We start from the raw sequence: 23570 nt of genomic DNA, 5'->3' as shown, positions 1-23570 counted from the left end.
TAAGAGGAGTACATAAGAGAGTAAATAAGAGAGTACATAAGAGAGTAAATAAGAGGGTACATAATAGAGTAAATAAGAGGAGTACATAAAAGAGCACATAAGAGAGTTAATACGAGAATTACATAAGAGAGTAAATAAGAGAAGTAAATAAGAGAGTATATAAGAGAGTAAATAAGAGGAGTACATAAGAGAGTATATAAGAGAGTAAATAAAAGACGTACATAAAAGAGTACATAAGAGAGTAAATAAGAGGAGTACAAGTACATAATAGAGTAAATAAAGGAGTACATAAGAGAGTATATAAGAGGAGTATATAAGAGGAGTACATAAGAGAGTAAATAAGAGAGTACATAAGTGGAGTACATAAGAGAGTTAATAAGAGGAGTACATAAGGGAGTACATAAGAGGATTACATAAGAGAGTATATAAGAGGAGTATATAAGAGGAGTATATAAGAGAGTAAATAAGAGGAGTACATAAAAGAGCACATAAGAGGAGTACATAAGAAAGTACATAAGAGGAGTACATAAGAGAGTAAATAAAAGGAGTACATAAGAGAGTACATAAGAGAGTTAATACGAGAATTACATAAGAGAGTAAATAAGAGGAGTACATAAGAGAGTACATAAGAAGAGTACATAAGAGAGTCAATAAGAGGAGTACATAAGAGAAGTACATAAGAGAGTACATAAGAGGGTAAATAAGAGAGTACATAAGAGAGTAAATAAGAGGAGTACATAAGAGAGTATATAAGAGAGTAAATAAAAGGAGTACAAAAAGAGTACATAAGAGAGTAAATAAGAGGAGTACAAGTACATAATAGAGTAAATAAAGGAGTACATAAGAGAGTATATAATAGTACATAAGAGAGTACATAAGAGAGTACATAAGAGAGTAAATAAGAGGAGTATATAAGATAATACATTAGAGAGTACATAAGAGAGTAAATAAGAGAGTACATAAGAGGAGTACATAAGAGAGTACATAAGAGAGTATATAAGAAAGTAAATAAGAGGAGTACATAAGAGAAGTACATAAGAATAGTACATAAGAGAGTACATGAGAGAGTAAATAAGAGGAGTACATAAGAGAGTAAATAAGAGGAATATATAAGAGGAGTACATAAGAGAGTAAATAAGAGAGTACATAAGTGGAGTACATAAGAGAGTAAATAAGAAAGTAAATAAGAGGAGTACATAAGAGAGTATATAAGAGGAGTACATAAGAGGAGTACATAAGAGAGTAAATAAGAGGAGTATATAAGAGAGTAAATAAGAGGAGTATATAAGAGGAGTACATAAGAGAGTAAATAAGAGAGTACATAAGTGGAGTACATAAGAGAGTACATAAGAGAGTACATAAGAGAGTACATAAGAGAGTAAATAAGAGGAGTACATAAGAGAAGTACATAAGAGAGTACATAATAGGGTAAATAAGAGAGTACGTAAGAGAGTAAATAAGAGGAGTACATAAGAGAGTACATAAGAGGAGTACATAAGAGAGTAAATAAGAGAGTACATAAGAGAGTAAATAAGAGGGTACATAATAGAGTAAATAAGAGGAGTACATAAGGGAGTACATAAGAGGATTACATAAGAGAGTATATAAGAGGAGTATATAAGAGAGTAAATAAGAGGAGTACATAAAAGAGCACATAAGAGGAGTACATAAGAAAGTACATAAGAGGAGTACATAAGAGAGTAAATAAAAGGAGTACATAAGAGAGTACATAAGAGAGTTAATACGAGAATTACATAAGAGAGTAAATAAGAGGAGTACATAAGAGAGTACATAAGAAGAGTACATAAGAGAGTCAATAAGAGGAGTACAAAAGAGAAGTACATAAGAGAGTACATAAGAGGGTAAATAAGAGAGTACATAAGAGAGTAAATAAGAGGAGTACATAAGAGAGTATATAAGAGAGTAAATAAGAGGAGTACATAAGAGAGTATATAAGAGAGTAAATAAAAGACGTACATAAAAGAGTACATAAGAGAGTAAATAAGAGGAGTACAAGTACATAATAGAGTAAATAAAGGAGTACATAAGAGAGTATATAAGAGGAGTATATAAGAGGAGTACATAAGAGAGTAAATAAGAGAGTACATAAGTGGAGTACATAAGAGAGTTAATAAGAGGAGTACATAAGGGAGTACATAAGAGGATTACATAAGAGAGTATATAAGAGGAGTATATAAGAGAGTAAATAAGAGGAGTACATAAAAGAGCACATAAGAGGAGTACATAAGAAAGTACATAAGAGGAGTACATAAGAGAGTAAATAAAAGGAGTACATAAGAGAGTACATAAGAGAGTTAATACGAGAATTACATAAGAGAGTAAATAAGAGGAGTACATAAGAGAGTACATAAGAAGAGTACATAAGAGAGTCAATAAGAGGAGTACATAAGAGAAGTACATAAGAGAGTACATAAGAGGGTAAATAAGAGAGTACATAAGAGAGTAAATAAGAGGAGTACATAAGAGAGTATATAAGAGAGTAAATAAAAGGAGTACAAAAAGAGTACATAAGAGAGTAAATAAGAGGAGTACAAGTACATAATAGAGTAAATAAAGGAGTACATAAGAGAGTATATAATAGTACATAAGAGAGTACATAAGAGAGTACATAAGAGAGTAAATAAGAGGAGTATATAAGATAATACATTAGAGAGTACATAAGAGAGTAAATAAGAGAGTACATAAGAGGAGTACATAAGAGAGTACATAAGAGAGTATATAAGAAAGTAAATAAGAGGAGTACATAAGAGAAGTACATAAGAATAGTACATAAGAGAGTACATGAGAGAGTAAATAAGAGGAGTACATAAGAGAGTACATAAGAATAGTACATAAGAGAGTACATGAGAGAGTAAATAAGAGGAGTAAATAAGAGGAGTACGTAAGAGAGTAAATAAGAGGAGTACATAAGAGAGTAAATAAGAGGAATATATAAGAGGAGTACATAAGAGAGTAAATAAGAGAGTACATAAGTGGAGTACATAAGAGAGTAAATAAGAAAGTAAATAAGAGGAGTACATAAGAGAGTATATAAGAGGAGTACATAAGAGGAGTACATAAGAGAGTAAATAAGAGGAGTATATAAGAGAGTAAATAAGAGGAGTATATAAGAGGAGTACATAAGAGAGTAAATAAGAGAGTACATAAGTGGAGTACATAAGAGAGTACATAAGAGAGTACATAAGAGAGTACATAAGAGAGTAAATAAGAAAGTAAATAAGAGGAGTATATAAGAGAGTATATAAGAGGAGTACATAAGAGGAGTACATAAGAGAGTAAATAAGAGGAGTATATAAGAGAGTAAATAAGAGGAGTATATAAGAGGAGTACATAAGAGAGTAAATAAGAGAGTACATAAGTGGAGTACATAAGAGAGTACATAAGAGAGTACATAAGAGAGTAAATAAGAGGAGTACATAAGAGAGTATATAAGAGGAGTACATAAGAGAGTATATAAGAGGAGTATATAAGAGAGTAAATAAGAGGAGTACATGAGAGAGTACATAAGAGAGTAAATAAGAGGAGTGCATAAGAGGAGAACATAAGAGAGTACATAAGAGAGTACATAAGTGGAGTACATAAGAGAGTTTATAAGAGGAGTACATAAGAGAGTACATAAGAGAGTACATAAGAGAGTACATAAGAGAGTACATAAGAGAGTAAATAAGAGAGTAAATAAGAGAGTACATAAGTGGAGTACATAAGAGGAGTACATAAGAGAGTAGGTACATAAGAGAGTACATAAGAGAGTATGTAAGAGAGTACATAAGAGGGTACATAAGAGAGTAAATAAGAGAGTATATAAGAGAGTACATAAGAGGATTAGATAAGAGAGTACATAATAGAGTAAATAAGAGAGTACATAAGAGAGTACATACTTACTTTGCTATAAAATTAATAATTCTATTACATAATATGGTAGGATACCATATACCTACATGTAGTTTTGATTTACCAGTTACCATAATCTGTATTTCCTTTGAGGAAATAACTAATGTTATCTACATATTATATGGTGTTAGTAATCCAGTAGAATTTATTCTGCTAACGGCCAGTTTCTTCATCAAAAGTTAAAGTTAAAGTAATGTCTAAAGTAAAAGTAACGGTCAAATTCGTTTTTTCAAGGCTAAAGTGACAGCAAAATTCATAGAAAAATTGAATTTAACCGTTACCTTAACCTTAGACATTACTTTGACTTTTACTTTGGCTTTAACTTTTGATGAAGAAACTGGCTGTAAGTATAGAATACTGTTACTGTTACAGCCTTTTTATCGTCCCACTGCTGGGCTGCGGCCTCCTCTCACGTATGTTTGTTACTCTTTCACCCAAAATATAGCTTATATTCCCGCGGTTTCACTTACGTCAAGTGGGAACTACTCGTGGAACTACTGCTCGTACCGGGATAAAATATAGCCTATGTTACTCGGGAATAGGGCTGCCATCTCGAATTTCGCCAAACCCGGACAAATATTAAAAAAACCAGGACATTTGGCGTAAATCGCATTTTTTCCCCAAATAAGTACGATTTTTTTAATTCAATGAGGTGCTTACTTACATGAAAACTGTCCGGGTTTTCCCCGGACACTTCTTGAAACCCGGCCCGGACGGCCCCCGGACGGCCTCCGGGGAAACCCGGACGGATGGCAGCCCTACTCGGGAAGAGTGTAGTTTTCTAACAGTGGAAGAAACAAATTTGTTCCGTCCTTTCAAAACCTTCAAACAAACAGAAAAAAAGTTACCGGGTTGAGGAGGTCAGATAGGCAGTCGCTCCTTGTGGCACACTGGTACTCAGCTGCATCCAGTTAGACTGGAAGCCGACCCCAACATAGTTGAGAAAAGATTAGACAGATGAACATCAGACATAGATATCATTCAATATCTAATCTCCAACAGCAGATAGATCAGTTTATCTACTGTAAATCAATTTACATATTTAATCTCTCAGTTTCCAAACAAAACAGTGACAAGGCGTGAATCATTTGTTTCTAGACGACAGTGTTCGGTTCAATCAACCGCCAAAACAAACGATATGCGACCTTCAAATTAATTTGTCACGTCTGTTTTATCTGTAGGTGTCTTAGAGTAATGTACCAACTGGAAGCGTGATGAGTATCATCTTCCGAGCCTTTTTCCCAAATATGTTGGGGTCGGCTTCCAGTCTAACTGGATGCAGCTGAGTACCAGTGTGCCACAAGGAGCGACTGCCCACCTGACCCGTAATAATCGTCAGGTATATCCGCGGATAGCCGTTTTTTTCCGCAGTTTCAGAGCCTTTAGGGTACCTACACAACAAAAAACATTTCTGTTAATTATATTAGTATAGATAGAAGCACTTACCTATATATGTATAATGTAATACCTATTATGTTTCAAAAGAGTAACCATGGAGTTTCTTTTTATTTATAATTTTTGACGTTCATAAGTGCTTGTAAAGGCCTAAATGAAATAAATGATTTGATAGACGTTTCCTGCACATTTCTGAATGCCAGAAATGGTTCATTTTTTATAGGACTTGGGTTCTGGGTTATATAAGCATAGATGATATTGTACTTAGGAGTTTGTAATAATATAGAATAGATGTGATCCAGGGATAGTGTAGCTGTAAATTTCGCAAAGTGAAACGCACGGCAATGGTTTGTCCTGCTAGTTAAATGATCTAAGATCTTCAGCAGTCGCAGCCTCTGTCATTCGTTCGCGACCGAACGACACACCTACTCTATTCACTCACTAATAGCGAGCGATCAGCGAATTTAATGCAGTACCGAATAGTGACTTGAGTAGAACGCACGCCGGCCAAAAAAATATAATACGTAAGTTTTATTTTTATTAATTTATTATTTACTTTTGTAGGTTATGCAGTGAAAAGTATTTTAAGTAAATATTGAAGTGTTTATATTAATAATAATATGTGTAGGAAATATGTGGCGTTCGTTTTTATTGACAAAAAGTTTTTTTCAAACAGTTTCGCTAAAATTGTTTTGAGGAAATCTTGAGTCGTGTGACTGATAAATAAATTATGCATTTCGTTGGATATTATTGTTACATAAAATTAATATTGGACTACATTTTACCACTATAAGATGGTAGAAAACGTGATTTTTTATGAAGCCAGTAAGTCTGACAACCAGTCTTACTAAGGTGTATTGGGTTGCCCGGGTAACTGGGTTGAGGAGATCAGATAGGCAGTCATCATCATCATCATCCTCCGAGCCTTTTTCCCAAACTATGTTGGGGTCGGCTTCCAGTCTAACCGGATTCAGCTGAGCACCAGTGCTTTACAAGAAGCGACTGCCTATCTGCCCTCCTCAACCCAGTTACCCGGGCAACCCGATATCCCTTGGTTAGACTGGTGTCAGACTTACTGGCTTCTGACTACCCGTAACGACTGCCAACGATGTTCAATGACAGCCGGGACCTACAGTTTAACGTGCCATCCGAAACACAGTCATTGGTGTCTAAGATATACTTAGAAAGTACATACGAACTTAGAAAAGTTGCATTGGTACTTGCCTGACCTGGAATCGAACCCGCGCCCTCATACTCGAGAGGTTGGTTCTTTGCCCACTAGGCCACCACGACTTTTTGAGATCAGATAGGCAGTCGCTCCTTGTAAAACATTGGTAGTCAGTTACATGTGGTTAGACTGGAAGCCGACCTCAACATAGGGTAAATACGCCAAATGTCGGCCCCCTTAGCGATTTTCTGATTGCGGTTCGCTATAGCACCGTCAGTTTCCAACGAAAGATAGTTTCTGATGCGGTTTTGGGTAGTTTGATTAATCTATGTCATGTTTATAGGCATAAGATTGATATTTCTACGAAAAGAAAAAAGTAATAAGGCTTAGATGCGTCGAGAACAGAAAACCCCTAAAGTCGGCCATTCACGGCACAAGGTCGGTCGCGTTTTTTCCAAATGTCGGCCGGGTATAGGCTGTTTTAAATTAGGCAGTGACAAATATTATTAACATGATTTATTTTAGCAGAATTATAATATAATACTAAGTATACATTTGTAATTGTATTTGTTTAATTTATAGTAAAATATTTTTTTGTTTCCCCTAAACAAAAACAGTCGTTTTCACGACCAACCATTTATATTTTTAAGCTAATAAGAACGGTTTAATAGATAGCAAGTCCCAAACTATAAAGCTACCATAAACATGCCTACAAAACTGTCAACTCCTACATTTAAACTTAACTCCTTTACGATATAATGAATTATAATAAATAAATTATTTCATTTTGAGAAAATGAAAAAATATAAAAGTATTTTTTCATCAGCCTGTATAGTGGCGCTTGAGTTCGAGGCTGGTCGACATTACGATTATTTACGATTCTAATGTCGGCCCCTATTTCTTGTACCTTATTTCTCGAGATTCAACTAATATCACCTCGGCCGTTATTTGGCTATTAAACGTAAAATAGATCTATTTTCCTTTAACAAGAGAATACCGTTTTCCGTTCCGTTCCGTAACAAGAGAATTCCGTTGGCTTAACAAGAGAATTTGCAAAGCTTATGCTTTATGGAATTAGTACAATAGGAATTTATAAAATAGACTGCATTTGCTTTAAGTCGGCCACGGCCGAGACACCGGTTTAAAGTCAAAACTGTTGTCCTAATGGCGGCCTCCTATTTTTCCTTGAAAAATATACGCAAAACGCTGAAAAAACTATCTTAAAATATAGTAAAAATAACCCATTAGTGATAATCAAGCTTAAAACAAAAATAAATAAATGTTTTATCGTTCTAATATCAATCCCCAAAATGTGAGTATTCATTTCGAGTAAGCTACTTTACGTGCGAATTTGATGTTTCAACGGCGCAATCGCTACTGACGCTCAGTATGAGAAGAGTAAGTGACAGAATCGGATAGTAACGATTTGTACGTATAGAGTATAAACCAAGGTTGCAATTCGAGGAGCAAAACTAACACTTAATTACCTTTTGAATGAATGCAAGCTGAAAATGTACAGACGGCCGAAGTTTGGGGGGAGGCCGACATTTGGCGTATTTACCCTAGTTGGTAAAAGGCTAGGCAGATAATTAATAGATCTTACGACTTTAATGTGGGAGATAACATGATTTTTAATTACCACGCTCAGTAGTATTTTTATCGCAATTTTCCTACAAACTGTTTCATGTTTGTTTTTTCCGGTGGACTTTCCTATTAAATTGTTTACCTTGAACGTAGATTTTAATCTAGGGAAGTACAAAGCATTAACTTTTTATACTGATTTATAAAGTACTAAGTAGCTGTTTTACCAAGGTTCCGTGAAAATCGCCTCCTGAATTCGGATAAAATTATAGCCTGTGTTACTCGGGAAGAGTGTAGCTTTCCGAAATCAGTTTAGTGATTTCGGAGGCTTTACGATACAAACAAACAATCTGTGTTTTTTTGTCTTATTGGTAATTTTCAATTACCTCTGGCCTAGGTTATACCAAAACCAATTACCCGCATGAATTCATTATTTAGTTTGACTGATTTTCACAGTAATAGTTTACTTGCTGCCACCAGCGAATTCAGCCGTTTCACACAACCTCTGCACGAATCCGGAGAAAAAGTGGCCTATAGCCTTCCTGGATAAATGGGATAACATGAACTCGATAACATGGACATAATTTTAAAATCAGTTCAATAGCTCCTGACATAAGCGCGTTTAAACAAACACATCTATTAACAATATTACTAAGAATATATTTTACCTCGGTAAGCGAATACATTACCTATGGTCACTATTTAAACTACGACTGTAAATAAAAACAGCTGTAAATAGAAATAGGTTGATATACCTACTTACCTACGATTTACACCAAGTCGTTTCAAACTAGTTTCACGATTATTAGGTGTCAATGATATGCTTATTATATTATATCTCGATTCTGATAAAAAGTAGGTAGGTAGATAATAGTGGTTTTCTAAGTTTGTATGTACATACTTTCTAAGTATATCTTGGGCACCAATGGCTGATAAAAAGGTGAAGGAAAACATCTTGAGGAAACCTGGACTATATGGTCTGAAATCACCAACTCGCATTGAGCAAGCGTGGCGATTAATGCTCAATCCTTCTCCGTGTGAGAGGAGGCCGCAGCCCAGCAGTGGGACGGTAAAAAGGCTGTAACAGTAACAGATAATAGTGGACTAGAATCGGTAGTCCTAGTCTGTCTAGCCTTTTTTCCAACTATACATATTGGGGTCGGTTTCCAGTCGAACTGGATGCAGCTGAGTACCAGTGTGCCACATGTAGCGACTGCCTATGTGTTCTCCTCAACTCAGTTACCCGGGGAACCTGATACAATTTAGTATGACTGGTTGTCAGACTGACTGACTTCTGACTACCCGTAACAACGGCCAAAGATGTTCAAATGACAGCCGGGACACAACAATTTAGGAACTCGTCATGACTCCGAAGGTTATCCACGAACCGGCTAATGCCTGGACTAGTTAAACCAATTTTGACGTCATTTTCACTGACAGACTGTACACTGTTTTAGGCGGAGCTAGTAACGTGCCTCGTCCCCCTCCACCCGCATGTTGTCGCGCTGCTTTCTTACGAGATTTTGCGTTATGACATCTCCGCTAGTCATTTTGTTCTCCATGGCTTTGCGGTTTTTCTGCATTCTTCTTTATTTTTATACCTAAGTAGGAAACATGATTCACAAAAATAACTTTAAAAATATCTTGCCATACCTTAATGTACGTTTGTTCGTAATGTAATGATTCAAATGATTGCTACGCTTAGGCAATTACCATTACAATATGGGTATATCCGCTAATTTCCATTAACGAGCCAACAATTATACATAGGAAACTACTTAGTAAAACAGCCTTTGTCAAAGTGAACAGTTACCTAAAAGGAGTTCTGTTTTATAACCGTCCTGAGGGAACATCTCCCCGAACCCAAATATAAAGAACTTAGCTGACCTATATGTTTTCTTATTATGTTACAAGCTGGTTTCCCGCGATTTAATCCACGTCCCGGTAAAAAGTAACCTTAGCTTTACTTGATGGGATATCTAGAACCTTTTTGTTTTGTTTTTTTTTTTTTATGGGAATTCATCAAATGACGGGTCCCGTGTGTGCAGCGTGAGGGAGTGTCAGACTCTTATGGCCTTACTACAAAAACTTTAACCCCTGTTTTACACTTGTCTAATAAAATTTTGGCTGCAAAATGAACCGTATGTCAACGTCATAATTTGACATTTTTTTAGACAAGGCATAAACTGACGTTAAAAAGTTTTTGTGGTAAGACGGTCACTGACTAAAACCCATCCCACCGTTTTATAAAACGTGGTTATAAGAAGTACCCGCCTTGGTAATAGCTATAGTCCACTGATTTTGTTCGAGACGGTAGTTTAACGGTGGTACCTACAAAAGCAGGTACTTTTTTAAAACTACGTTTGCTAATAAGGTGAATCATGTTCCTTCTTAGGCCGCTGCATGGAACATCTAACACTGAAAGAATTTTTCAAATTGCTCCAGTAGGTACATACTGAGATTAGCGCTTTCAAGTAAACAAACACTACAGATTTATATTTGTAAACATATCTAGATTTTCACCTTATGAGTTCACCACGACTTACCAAGGGGTATTGGGTTGCCCGTGTAACTGGGTTGAGGAGGTCAGATAGGCAGTCGCTCCTTGTGGCACACTGGTACTCAGCTGAATCCGGTTAGACTGGAAGCCGACCCAAACATAGTTGGGAAAAGGCTCGGGAGATGATGATGTCTAGATTTCAAATTAATAACAATATCTAGTAGATACGGAACCATCAATTTACAGCTCTGACTCAAATTCAAACTGTTTATCAAACCCGCATTAAAACGTCTAATTTCTGAATACCATTCTGACATTATTTCAATCAGAATCTTATCTTGTTGACTTAGGTTTACATTTCTATAATATACCCATCCATTACTTTTGCGATTAAAGATTGACGTGACATTAAGTCAATAAACTATGTCTTTCAATCTGTAATCGCATAACCAATGATAGATATGTTATAGGGATCCGTGTTAGTAAATAACATAGCTATGTTGTTTGTCATTCATTGTTATCCGTTGCTTAGCAACCGTGACAAACATACGTCACGTCATGGGGCCCGATTCTCCTAATTTTACTTAAGCAACATTCGATTGACGTTCGACTCGATTCGACTGAGATCCAATCCCGACTCGATTACGATTGAAGCGTATGTGGCATTCCGCTATTTTTTCTTTGAAATAAACGTTTTTAATCCTTTTCTGTCATTCAATAATGAATAATTTTGTCTGCAAATGATTTACGATTGCAAAATGATTGTACAGCAAACTACCGTATAGATCAAAATTACCAAAATAGCAGACCAATCGCACACCAATCAAATGTCAATCGAATACGATTGGTCTTTTATTAGTAGCAGAATGCCCGATATGGTTAAAACTGCTATTGCGATCATATTGCGATTCGATTTCTATTCGATTTTGACATTATTATAGATAGTTCAACTCAGATTTGCGCGCGGCCCTATGTGTGCGTCGGCTTTTAAATATACAACTTTCGTTCGTGTGACAGTGACGTCGTCCGAGCATGACGTGTTCTTATCGCTTTTTGTTTTGGGTACAGTCGTTTACAAAAATGTCTAGTTCTTCACGGAGAAAATGTTTAAGGAGCCAGGTAACGTTTCAAAAAATGAAACAACATTCAAAGCTTTTTATTATTACATTTTACAGTTTTTCATTATTTTCTCATACGTTTTTTCAAATTGACATTGACAGTATCTAAGAAATAAATGAGGTGAAATATCTAAGATGAATTAAATACTCCTTATATATTTTCTAGCTCGGGGTACGAGGACAATAAATAAAAGTGTGGACTAAAAATGCAAAATACATCATAGGTATGATTTTTCAAGTAGCGATTCAGAATCATTAGGTATAAATAAATAAACATTAAATTACGTAATAACTGTTTTTCTTTAAACCGCCGTAACGTACCCCTAAATAACTGTATTTGTATCCGACTGTACCTCTTCTCACGCACACAAAGTCACTGTATATGTACAAGGGTTACCCACACATAAGGCCGCGCGCAAGACTGAGTTGAACTTACTATAACTTAGGAGAATCGGGCCCATGGTCTGAATAATTTACTCTAGATGGGTAATACCACTTGAGAAAGAGAATAGAAATCATTTATTGGCAAATAGCTAGTATGTTACAAATATGCCCACGGAGGAAGGAAAGATAGCGGAGACGTCATAAGGAAGATAGATCAGGCGGCTACTTGTAGGTCAAGCAGCGTGATTAGTTACTAGAACTAACGAGACGTTCGGGGTCCATGTCATATCAAGACCAACCTGTCAAAGATTTATAGGACTACCTCAGAAGTAAGGGCACGAACAGGAAATAAAGATTCTTCGTTTAAACTTGAATATATTTGGTAAACCAACCCAAATAACAATCCAGCCTTGAAAATTATCCAGCCAACCAATTTAAGTCTTACACTTGAACAACTTGACGCAACCGCACAATTCAACCGTCCGAGCCCGAATGCCCCCACCTGATCTTATTCCGTTCAAATCAATTTCCCGTGTTGCCAGATGGCAAAATAAAATCTCCTCAAATTGAAATGTTGCCATAATAAAAATTCTAAAGCATCAGAATTCGTAATTAAAAAGATAAAATCAAATGAAATAAACGTGAAAAACATTTCGAACCTTACAGATTGGGTAGGTCCCGGCTGTCATTTGAACATCTTTGGCAGTCGTTATGGACAACCTGAAGCTAGTAAGTCTGACAACGAGCCTTACCATGAGGTATTGGGTTGCCCGGGTAACTGGGTTGAAGAAATCAGATAGCCATTCGCTCCTTGTAAAACTCCAACCGTAGTCAAGTCTTATTTCCCTCCATTTTTAGCACCATGTGTATGCTTCCATTTTTAAACCATTGAAAAAAAAGAACATCGTATTTTAAAGCTCACTCGATTCATCTTGATACTAAAATAAGAAATAAAAAAAAGAGTTTTGTAACGAAGGAGTCCTGATTGCCATCTTAGGGTTCCATAACCAAAGAGTAAAACGGGACCCGTTTACTAAGACTTCGCTGTCCGTCTGTCACCGCTGTATCTTATGAACCGTGATAGTTAGGCAGATGATATTTTCACAGATGATGTATTACTATTGCTGCTATAACAAAAAATTGTATGCACTTTCTTAGTATATCTTGGACACCAAGGGCTGATAAAAAAGTGAAGGAAAACATCTTGAGGAAACCTGGACTGTAAAGTCTGTAATCACCAACTCGCATTGAACAAGCGTGGTGATTAATGCTCAGTCCTTCTCCGTCTGTAAGGAGGCCTGTGCCCAGCAGTGGGGCGATAAAAAGGCTGTAAAAGTATAACAAAAAATACCAACTGAAAACTAGAATAACGCACAACAAGTAATTTTTTGGTTGTTTTAAAAAGGCTTATGTTTAACTGATCACCAAATATAGTAACAAATAGCAGACAAAAATAGTAAATGATCACCAAAATGAAACTCGCATTTTAATGTAAAACTATAACCAAAGTTTTAACACTTTGCTATCCTATTTAAGTGAAATTACTCCAAAATAAATCATGCGTAAGCCAAAAATAGTAAATGATCACCAAAATTAGACCATCATTTTAAAGTAAGATTATAACCAAAGTTTTTAAATTCTGCTATCCTATTTAAGCAAAATGAGTCCAAATAAATCATTGTTATCCCAAAAGTAGTAAATGATCACCAAAAGTAGTAAATGATCATCAAAATTATAACAGCGTTTTAATATAAAATGATAATCAAAGTTTTTACATCTTGCTATCCTGTTTAAGTAAACTGACTCCAAAAAAATAAGTTCGGCCTGATACAATAAATTTTATAACATTATGGGGACCCTTTTCCTGCACTAGGGTGGAAAATTGTCTATTGCATGCCTCTAAACAGTGCGATAAGAGTGTGTTTTCGAGGGACTGTATTGAGAAACACATTCTTCTTCTTCTTTCTCCTGCCCTGTTCCCAATTTTACTTGGGGTCGGGGCAATATGTCATTTTCTTCCATTTTCCCCTGTCACTCACACTCACGCATGCATTGCAAGCCGGACACATAACTTAATATGGCATCATAATACTTTATTTGGTAATAAGCCTACATTTTATGGCAATCACAGTGACTTATTTAGGCAAAAATAATACACTAATTTGGTCGTCAAGAGTTGGTGATCATTTACTAAATTTGGTGGTCGAATACAATTTAAAGTGAAGTCGTGACTAAAATAGCTGGTACTATTACATTTTTAGACTTTATTTTTCTGGTGTTCAGTAGATATTTCTGGTTACAAAACTAAGGGTATCAAAGCATTTTATGGTGGTCATTATATTTGTTCCCTTTTAAAAATAATTATAACACGGAACCTTTTGCGCGCGAATTGCACTTGGCTGATTTTTAAAGGATAAAAAAAGTTCATATTGTAAAGCTCGCTCGAAACATCTTGATACTAAAATAAGAGAAAAAAGTTTCGTATAGAAAGAGTCTTAATTACAGCATTTTCTTTGTGTAATGCGTTCAGCATTAGCATCGCTGGCTTGGACTAAATATTTATAAACATGTCATTCGTTATTTATATCGGCGTCATCATCTGCCGAGCCTTTTCCCAACCTTGATGGGGTCGGTCGGCTTCCAGTCTAACCGAATGCAGCTGAGTACCAGTGTGCCACAAGGAGCGACTGCCTATCTGACTTCCTCAACTCAGTTACCCGGGCAACACAATACTCGTTGTTTAGACTGGTGTCAGGCAACTGGCTTGGAGTAAATATTTAAAAACATGTCATTACTAATTTAGTTCGGCGTAATGGTAGATAATTATGTTTTGTTTTATAATTAGGATAGACTTGTTAAGATAATAGCGTTTGTTAATTAGTTAAAAACAATTTGACAATTAGGAATCAATGTAACAGGGGCCCGATTCTGCTAAGTTAATAATGTCAACATTAAATAGAAATTGAATCGCAATAGCAGTTTTAACCTCAGCGGGTATTTTGCTTGAAATATAAGACCAATCGTATTCCAATGACATTCGATAGGTTTGCGATTGATCTGCCTTTTGGTCTAGGTATTTTTATTTTAATGTTAGAGGGACTTTTATCCGGGTACGAGAAAATGAATAGTTCCCACTGGGTGAGAGTTAACCCACGGGCAACACCTAGTTACCAAAAATAAATATTTTTAAATTGATTTAAGTACTTTAAAAACTGAAACTGGTAACTCTGGTGTTACAACGCTTTAGCGTTAAAAAGGTTGAAATGGCGGGATTCCGTTGCGTTCCCACAAAAATATAATGGTGTCATTGGTATGTTCTCAATTATGGAATCTGTTTTCAATTACGAACGTTGTACACATTGATACACAACCATAGATATGTAGACGTTGTATCTGAAGGGACTTTGGTATTTTTAAAATTGTACATATTTTGTACCTAGTTACCAGTCTTACCAAGGGGTATTTGGGTTGCCTGGGTAACTGGGTTGAGGAGGTCAGATAGGCAGTCGCTCCTTGTGGCACACTGGTACTCAGCTGCATCCGGTTAGACTGGAAGCCGACCCCAACATAGTTGGAAAAAGGTTAGGCAGATGATATTGCTATCCGAGACCAATGAAACCGAAAGTTATACCCAGTTTATCTGGCAAATAAGTTCCTGATAGGCTATCAAACACTTTATCAGTAGCCTGTAATACTGGTTATCAGTATCTAAGTTGCAATATATTTTTTCTCATTCTAACACAAATTACGTCTGTGTTTCAAGGACAGAGAGTCAACAATTGGTATTTGTATCTCGCTCACTCCTTTAGCTAGCTGTGTTGCTATCTCTTTCAGGCGGTATGTTTTTTAACTCGTTTTTAACTGGGAACAATCCAGTTTGTACGAATGTTCGTATTTGTGAATCTATATTATTATTTCGTTGCTATGGTTACGGAAAGTTTGATATAATTTGACTTATTTATTATAGTTCGGCCATTCAGAGAATGCGTTCCTGACACGTCGCGATTGAACTGACGACGTAACTACATTCATTGATTATTGATATAATAATGTTGTTTTAATGCTCCTCAATTGTTAAAACGGTAAACAACCAGCAAAAATATTTTTATCGTAACTGCAACGCCATTGCAAAGTTACGTCGTCAGTTCAATCGCGACGTGTCAGGAACGCATTCTCTGAATGGCCGAACTATAACACGTTTTTATTAGGTCGACCTGTATGTCTATTGAATCTAAGGTTATTAATTTAACCATCTTCCAAGGATCGTAGCGTCATGAAAATTGGCAGCTGTATGTCGTTCTGATGACAATACAATAGTATGGTACTGTCGAACTGATCTGATGATGGAGCCGGAAGATATGAACTGGAAATTCATGATGGAACATCGTATCATAGCTGTGTTTAGACTTGTTAGGGAAGTCGTGTAATCATTTTTGTTTTTCTAGTATTTTTAAAACTATTAATTTATTTCTTCAACTGTAGGTATCTCGCAGTTTCACCCGCATCCTGAGGGATCTTACTTCTCGTGCATGGATATAATAGAACCTTAGATTCTTATACTAGATAATACTAGAAACTGGTCTATTTCAGCATTAGAAAGCCCACTCATTAATCAAGCAAGGCTTGGAGCTATTCTCTATCCAGGTGTGCAGAATAGTTCCCACGGCACGCAGGTGGAAAAGGCTATACTCTATCCACGGAAGCAAGAGCTAAAAGGTAAACAAAGAATGACACTTTTTCAAGATGGCGGTATAACCCGACCGATGACAAAATCACAGATACTGCGAACATTTTACACAAAAATGTGACGTTTTGTCATCGGTCGGGTTATACCGCCATCTTGAAAAAGTGTCATTCCTTGTTTACCTTTTAGCTTTTGCTTCCGTGGATAGAGTATAGTAAGTTATAAAATCAAAACAGAATTTGATGTAATTTTTGTTTGTTTCAGAAAATGCCAGAAGTACACCCAGCGTTTGCAAACTCTGGAAAGAAAGCCGGTCTAGAAGTCTGGAGGATAGAGGTGAGTCATTGCATCAAAGTCAAATCATTTTATTTCATTTAGGCCTTTACAAGCACTTCATCATCCTCCGAGCCTTTTCCCAAACTATGTTGGGGTCGGCTTCCAGTCTAACCGGATTCAGCTGAGTACCAGTGCTTTACAAGAAGCGACTGCCTATCTGACCTCCTCAACCCAGTTACCCGGGCAACCCGATAGCCTTTGGTTAGACTGGTGTCAGACTTACTGGCTTTACAAGCACTTATGAATGTCAAAAATACAAATAAGTTTGATTCTAGTTGCCCATTCCAAAAGTAGCTCCCATGGAGAAGACCGGGCAAGAAACTCCATGGTTACTTTAAAAAAAAAATTATGTATTACAGTTTAATAGTAGGTATGTATTGATACATACAATACAGAAATCGAAAATTGTTGAAAGGTTCTTCTAACCTAGAGACAGACATGTGTTGCTGGGGAGTATGTTGCGCCACTTCTTCTTCCCAGTAATAACACATAGGAAGTGGTGAAGGGTGGGCGTTTTGGGGGCTGTCTTATGTAAATTCCTGACGTTCAAAAAGTGCTGTCTTGCAGCCAAGTTTGAATAAATGATTTTGAGTTTTAGTTTGAATCTATGATGGTATTAAGATTAAGACCCAAGTTGACAAACAATACAAACGTCAGTTTCTCAAAACAAATATTTGTTTACTATGAATTTTCAAACACACACAGAACACAGAGTACCTGTGTAAAAGCCGCAAACCGGCCTACAGTGTGTAATATCATATTTTTCAACCACGTGTATCAGAAATAGACAGTAAAGGTAACGACACATATGGACGACACGACACAGCGCAACTAAAACTCAGCAATTAACATGTCATTTCAATTATACCCTTAAATCGTATCTCATATAAAACATTTTATAACGTCAATTTTAAAAGCCAACAGTGGGATCACAGTAGTTAGAAGCCAGTAAGTCTTACCTAAGAGTATTGGGTTGCCCGGGTAACTGGGTTAAGGAGGCCAGATAAGCAGTCGTTCCTTGTAAAGCATTGGTTTTCAGCTACATCCGGTTAGACGGAAAGCCGACCTCAACATAGTTGGGTAAAGACTCGGGAGATGATGGCGGGGTGACAGCGAGCTTGCAGCTACCTGATAACATTGATTACTAGCGACCCGCCCCGGTTTCGCATGGTATAACAGTATTTCTCCACTATTTAATGTATGTTATTGTACATATAAACCTTCCCTCTTTAATCACTCTATATACTTATTAAAAATACGCATGAAAATCGTTTGCGTAGTTTTGAAGATTTAAGCGTACAAAGTGACATAAGGACAGAAAAAGCAGACTAGAATTTTGTAACAACTTTTTTTATATATTTTGATGTTTATTGTTGTTTTTTGTTTTATATTTATTGGTGTGGCATTAAATAATTAAAAGAGTAGCTATGCCGTGCCGTTCATGTGTGCCATGACCTTTACTCGTGTTCTGGGACTTTATATATAGCTGTTATTAATCTGTCCCGCTGTCTTGAGAGACTGTCGGGAATAAATAACTATGTGCTACCTATTAGATCATTGTCTATTAGGTTATTTTTTTGTTGGTGGTCTAGTCAAAATGGCGACGGAGTTAAATGAGAACAAAAATAATACATATTTTGTTTTTTTTTTTTCTAATGAATATATTCAGACTTTTTCGTCAAATATTCCGATAGAAATTAGCGTTGACACAAATAATATTATTTGCTTCTAACCCCCGTCTATAGAATAGGGATTGGATATAGATTCTTTTGCATGAAAGCTGGTATTCCAGCAATTATTCTAAAAATAAAATGTAATTTTTGTGTATCGTCTCTAAATGTACAAAGTACAATAAATAAAAAACACTTGTTTAAACAAAAAAAAATCTTTAAAAAGGTAAATCTTCTTCACTCTGCCCTCCATTCATATCCAACGTATAACATTCTTGGTAAAGCCCTACATTATTTATGAGCAAGTCATAAAACTATTCTACTAATCCGCTTCAGTCATTCACGTAGTTAAACTTTCATAATAAACATCAATTTATAGTGACAAATGTTGACTGAAATGTATTCAAGCGTTATACAGTTTGACATATTTTATTTTAAAAGACGACGCGTTTAAACAACTTTGACATGGCCGATTATCGGCTATGGTGGCTGTTCACATATAAGGAGATCAGCCAACTGCGCAGGACATATTACAGTGCAGGCACATTTGCTTGGACACAGGTGCACTCACTATTCCTGCACTCTCATAGCGCGATGGGACGACAATCCGACACCACCGGAGAGAGAAATGACTGAAACGTATTAAAGCGTTAAACAGTTTGACATATTTTATTTCAAAAGACGATTTATAAAACAACTTTGACATGACAAAATACATGTAGATTCTGACCGTTTTTTGCTGCATTTGACAGTTCTGTCAGCCAATACAAAAATGCTACTTTCCCGTTGAAAATTTACAGCTGTCAACTACACAAAACATTTGATACCTACCATAGATGTACTATGTCTATGGTACCTATCAACCCCTATATGACATATAAAAACCACTTTAACCTGACAAAATACGAATGTGAGAGAAGTTCGAATGCGAATAGCGGTATCGAATGTTTTGTGCAGTTGACAGCTGTCAGTTTTCAAGCGGAAATACCGTTTGTACTGACTAATAGCAACTGTCCACTGCACCAAAAAATGGTTAGGATGTAATATGTGTTTTTGATATTTACCTAAGTTAATTTACGTTACATTTGAGATGTGATTTATATTTCAATGTAATTTTTTCCTTCGCGTAGCTCCGAAAATTCTTCCAATTCAAATATTTTTCGAAATATTTTCAAAGTTAAACCATACTTTTCGGTAGAATATGTATTTGAGATAAAAATCGGTTAAGGTATCGGTTAAAGGTAAGTATCGGTTAAAAATAAGCTTGTAAAAAAGATCTGAAATTCTGTAAAAAAAGTAGCCTTTTATAAAGTCAGTTTAATACTCATTTCAAACTGCACTTTATAAACTTTTTACCCACGGCATTACGAGTAAAGCTCTTTCGAAGCACGATTGAAACCACAATTTCTCTGTTCAATAATATCTAGCCCTATTTCTTTCGTTAACCTACGAATCTGAAAATAAACCAGTCAGCCTGTAAAACCAGATCTGAAATTCTTTCTGAATTTCAGATCTTTTTTACAAGCTTTTTTTTTATTCTATCTAGGAATAGACAACGAAGAAAAAAATATAGTTATAAACTCTTTTTACTAGTAGTTTTGGTGCCAAGTTCGCTTAAAAATAAATTTTGATTGGACACACGTGATAAAGGAGGGTGACTTAACAGTGTTATTTTTGGCTACACTATTTTTTAAGACTAGGGCTTGTAGAAAAAACTAGTAATATGCGCGATATAGTCGAGTCGAGAAGTAGTGGTGGCCTAGTGGGTGAAGAACCAATCTCTCGAGTATGAGAGCGCGGGTCGATTCTAAGTCAGGCAAGTACCAATGCAACTTTTCTGAGTTTGTATGTACTTTCTAAGTAATCTTAGACACCAATGGCTGATAAAAAGGTGAAGGAAAACATCTTGAGGAAACCTGGACTATTAAGTCTGAAATCACCAACCCGCATTGAGCAAGCGTGGTGATCTAATCCTTCTCCGTGTGAGAGGAGGCCGCAGCCCAGCAGTGGGACGATTTTGCGATACAAAGTTGCAATAGACAAGACTGCGCTGAAAACCGCATCAAAATCGGTTCAACCGGAATGTGTTAAACGCGCACAAACCAAGATACATACACAGATTAAAACTGAGAACCTCTTTTTTAAGTCGGTTCAAAGAATTAAGTGTTAATGATGGTAACTCGTATCCCGCGACAGTTCGGAGTGCAAAAATTACGGAATGGATTTTGATTAAACTTGGCAGAATATAATAGAATAATAGTTTATTTAGAAATAAAGCTTACTAGCCGTTTTTCTACTTTTTGACGCGTCTTGTGGCAACTACTACCCGTACCGGGATAAAATATAGCCTATGTTACTCGGGAAGAGTGTAGCGCCCCAACAGTGAAAGAATTTTCCAAATCAGTTCAGTAGTTTCGGAGTCTAAGGAAAAAAATGCAACTAAAATCTGCCAATGTGCCATTTCAATAATTTTTCCTTATTTTTCATCATTATGCTAATTAGTTCAAATATCAGGATGATCATTAGTGTAAAATGTAACGAATTTTAATTAAAATTGAAATGTCAAAACATAATTAAATTATTTATAACAGAATAATATTAAATATTGTTATTAATAATGTGACATTTATGAAATCGCAGATAATGGTTATACCTAAACACATTTTATTCATGCATTTGGATATTCCAAGGGTACCTACAAAATTAATATATTGTTCTACATCTTTTTATTACCTAAATCAATAAGGAAAAGAGTTAGTTTTCATATGTACATGTTTGCTTGAAAGCGCTAAGTAATCTCAGGAAAAACTAAACCGATTAGAAAAATTCTTTCACTGTTGGGGCGCTACACTCTTCCCGAGTAACATAGGCTATATTTTATCCCGGTACGGGCAGTAAGTAGTTCTCACAGGACGCAGGTGAAACCACAGGAAAACAGTTAGTACATAATATTTCGTTAAGTTTCGCCAACAAAACTGTATAATAGATAGATAGATTATACTTTATTGTACACCAAGAAAATTAACAACACAGGACATCACACCACACAAAGAACAGTACAATTGGCGGTCTTATCGCTAAACAGCGATTTCTTCCAGACATCCTTTCGAAAAGACTAGCTTCTGCCAGCGGTTTCACCCGCATCCCGTGGGAACCTCTGCACGAACCCGGATAAAAAGTAGCCTATAGCCTTCCTCGATAAATGGGCTATCTAACACTGAAAGAATTTTTCAAATCGGACCAGTAGTTCCTGAGATTACGCGTTCAAGCAAACAAACAAACTCTTCAGCTTTACAATATTAGTATACCTAGATATTTGAAATGAAACAAATTTTCTCTTGTTTTAGGACTTCGAACCAGTACCAGTGCCTGCTTCTCATCATGGCAATTTCTATTCTGGAGACTCCTACATTGTCCTTAGCGTAAGTACTTACCTTACTCAGTGGCGTGCACTTGGAGAGGCCTATGTCCAGCAGTGGACTGCGATAGGCTGATGATGATGATGATGATGATGATGATGAAGTACTTACCTACAATAGGGTAGTGTCCAGGGTCGAAATAATGAAATAATATTTAGTCCGCTTTTTATATAATCAAAAAATATCGGATATGCATTTTTTCTTTATTTAATTAAACATAAAATGACAAAGATACAACGCTTCAAAAATTAGGAGTGGGGGCCTTCTACGTCACAGAGTCCTGAAAATTGTAGCACTTTGTGAAGTCACACTTAACTGTAATACGCTATATCTTAATAAGTTCTGATCCAATTTAAAAAAGAAAAACTACGTATCGCTTAATTTTGGACAATCTACAAGACGGACTAATTTTTTTTTAGGAAACTAGCCTTTTGCGGCATACCCCTTTTCTTTAATGTCGGTAAGAGCTTTAGCATTCTTATATCTGCTAATGCAGTTGTCTTTTATTTATTTCTTTGTGATGCATTGCTTTGGATCCATATAATGTAGGTCAGTAGATTTGACCCAAAGTCAAAACTGTGGTGTCAAAATTAGTCGGTGCAGTCCAAGTTTGTAATCATTTTGAGTTAGCGGTTTCACTTTTGGTCAGTTTATTTGAAGTTAGTCAAATGTGTCAAAGTTAGGCAATGCCGTTAAGGAAGTTATACATATTCAATGAAGTTATCTCTAGTCAGTTGAATCAAAATTATCTATTCAGTGCAATCACCACTTTTGTCGCTTTTAGTTGGTTTTGTCACCTTTGGTCACTGGAGTCACTTTGAGTCTGTGAAGTCACTTTAAGTCAGTGAAGTCCCTTTGGAGTCAGTTTTATTGTTTTCTCTTGTAGACGACGGGAGACTCGTCGCGTCTTTCGTGGGACATCCACTTCTGGCTGGGCAGCAAGAGCACGCAGGACAAGAGGGGGTCAGCAGCCGTGCTCACTGTCAACCTGGACGATGAGCAGTTCCATGCTATGCTATGCTTCCTATCTTCTGTTAGTCGGTGGAGTCACTTGTAGACAGCGGAGTCACTTGTAGACAGCGGAGTCAGTTTTATTGTTATCTCTTGTAGACGACGGGAGACGCGTCGCGTCTTTCGTGGGACATCCACTTCTGGCTGGGCAGCAAGAGCACGCAGGATGAGGCGGGCTCCGCAGCCGTGCTCACCGTCAACCTGGACGATGAGCAGTTTCATGCTATGATATGCTTCGTATCATCTTTTATTCGGTGGAGTCATCTTTAGACAGCGGAGTCGCTTGTAGACAGCGGAGTCGCTTGTAGACAGCGGAGTCCCTTGTAGACAGCGGAGTCACTTGTAGACAGCGAAGACTCTTGTAGACAGCGGAGTCATTTGTAGACAGCGGA

At 36.4% G+C, this 23570-nt stretch overlaps 1 protein-coding gene across 2 annotated transcripts in view; it reads left to right on the top strand.

Moving 5' to 3' along the window:
- The first annotated feature begins 5704 nt into the window (after positions 1–5704).
- The window catches only part of LOC124644567 (gelsolin-like), a 28923-nt gene continuing 11057 nt past the window's right edge, over positions 5705–23570 (top strand). For both annotated transcript variants that reach the window (XM_047184014.1, XM_047184013.1), the window contains exons 1-3: positions 5705–5831; positions 17007–17078; positions 22096–22170. In XM_047184014.1, coding sequence (XP_047039970.1) covers positions 17010–17078; positions 22096–22170 — 144 coding nt within the window. In that variant the 5' untranslated portion in view covers positions 5705–5831; positions 17007–17009. The remainder of the gene's footprint in view (positions 5832–17006; positions 17079–22095; positions 22171–23570) is intronic.

This window comes from Helicoverpa zea, chromosome 30 (assembly GCF_022581195.2).
Source record: "Helicoverpa zea isolate HzStark_Cry1AcR chromosome 30, ilHelZeax1.1, whole genome shotgun sequence".
NCBI classification, from domain to species: Eukaryota; Metazoa; Arthropoda; class Insecta; order Lepidoptera; family Noctuidae; genus Helicoverpa; species Helicoverpa zea.
This window is presented reverse-complemented; position numbering and strand designations above follow the sequence as displayed.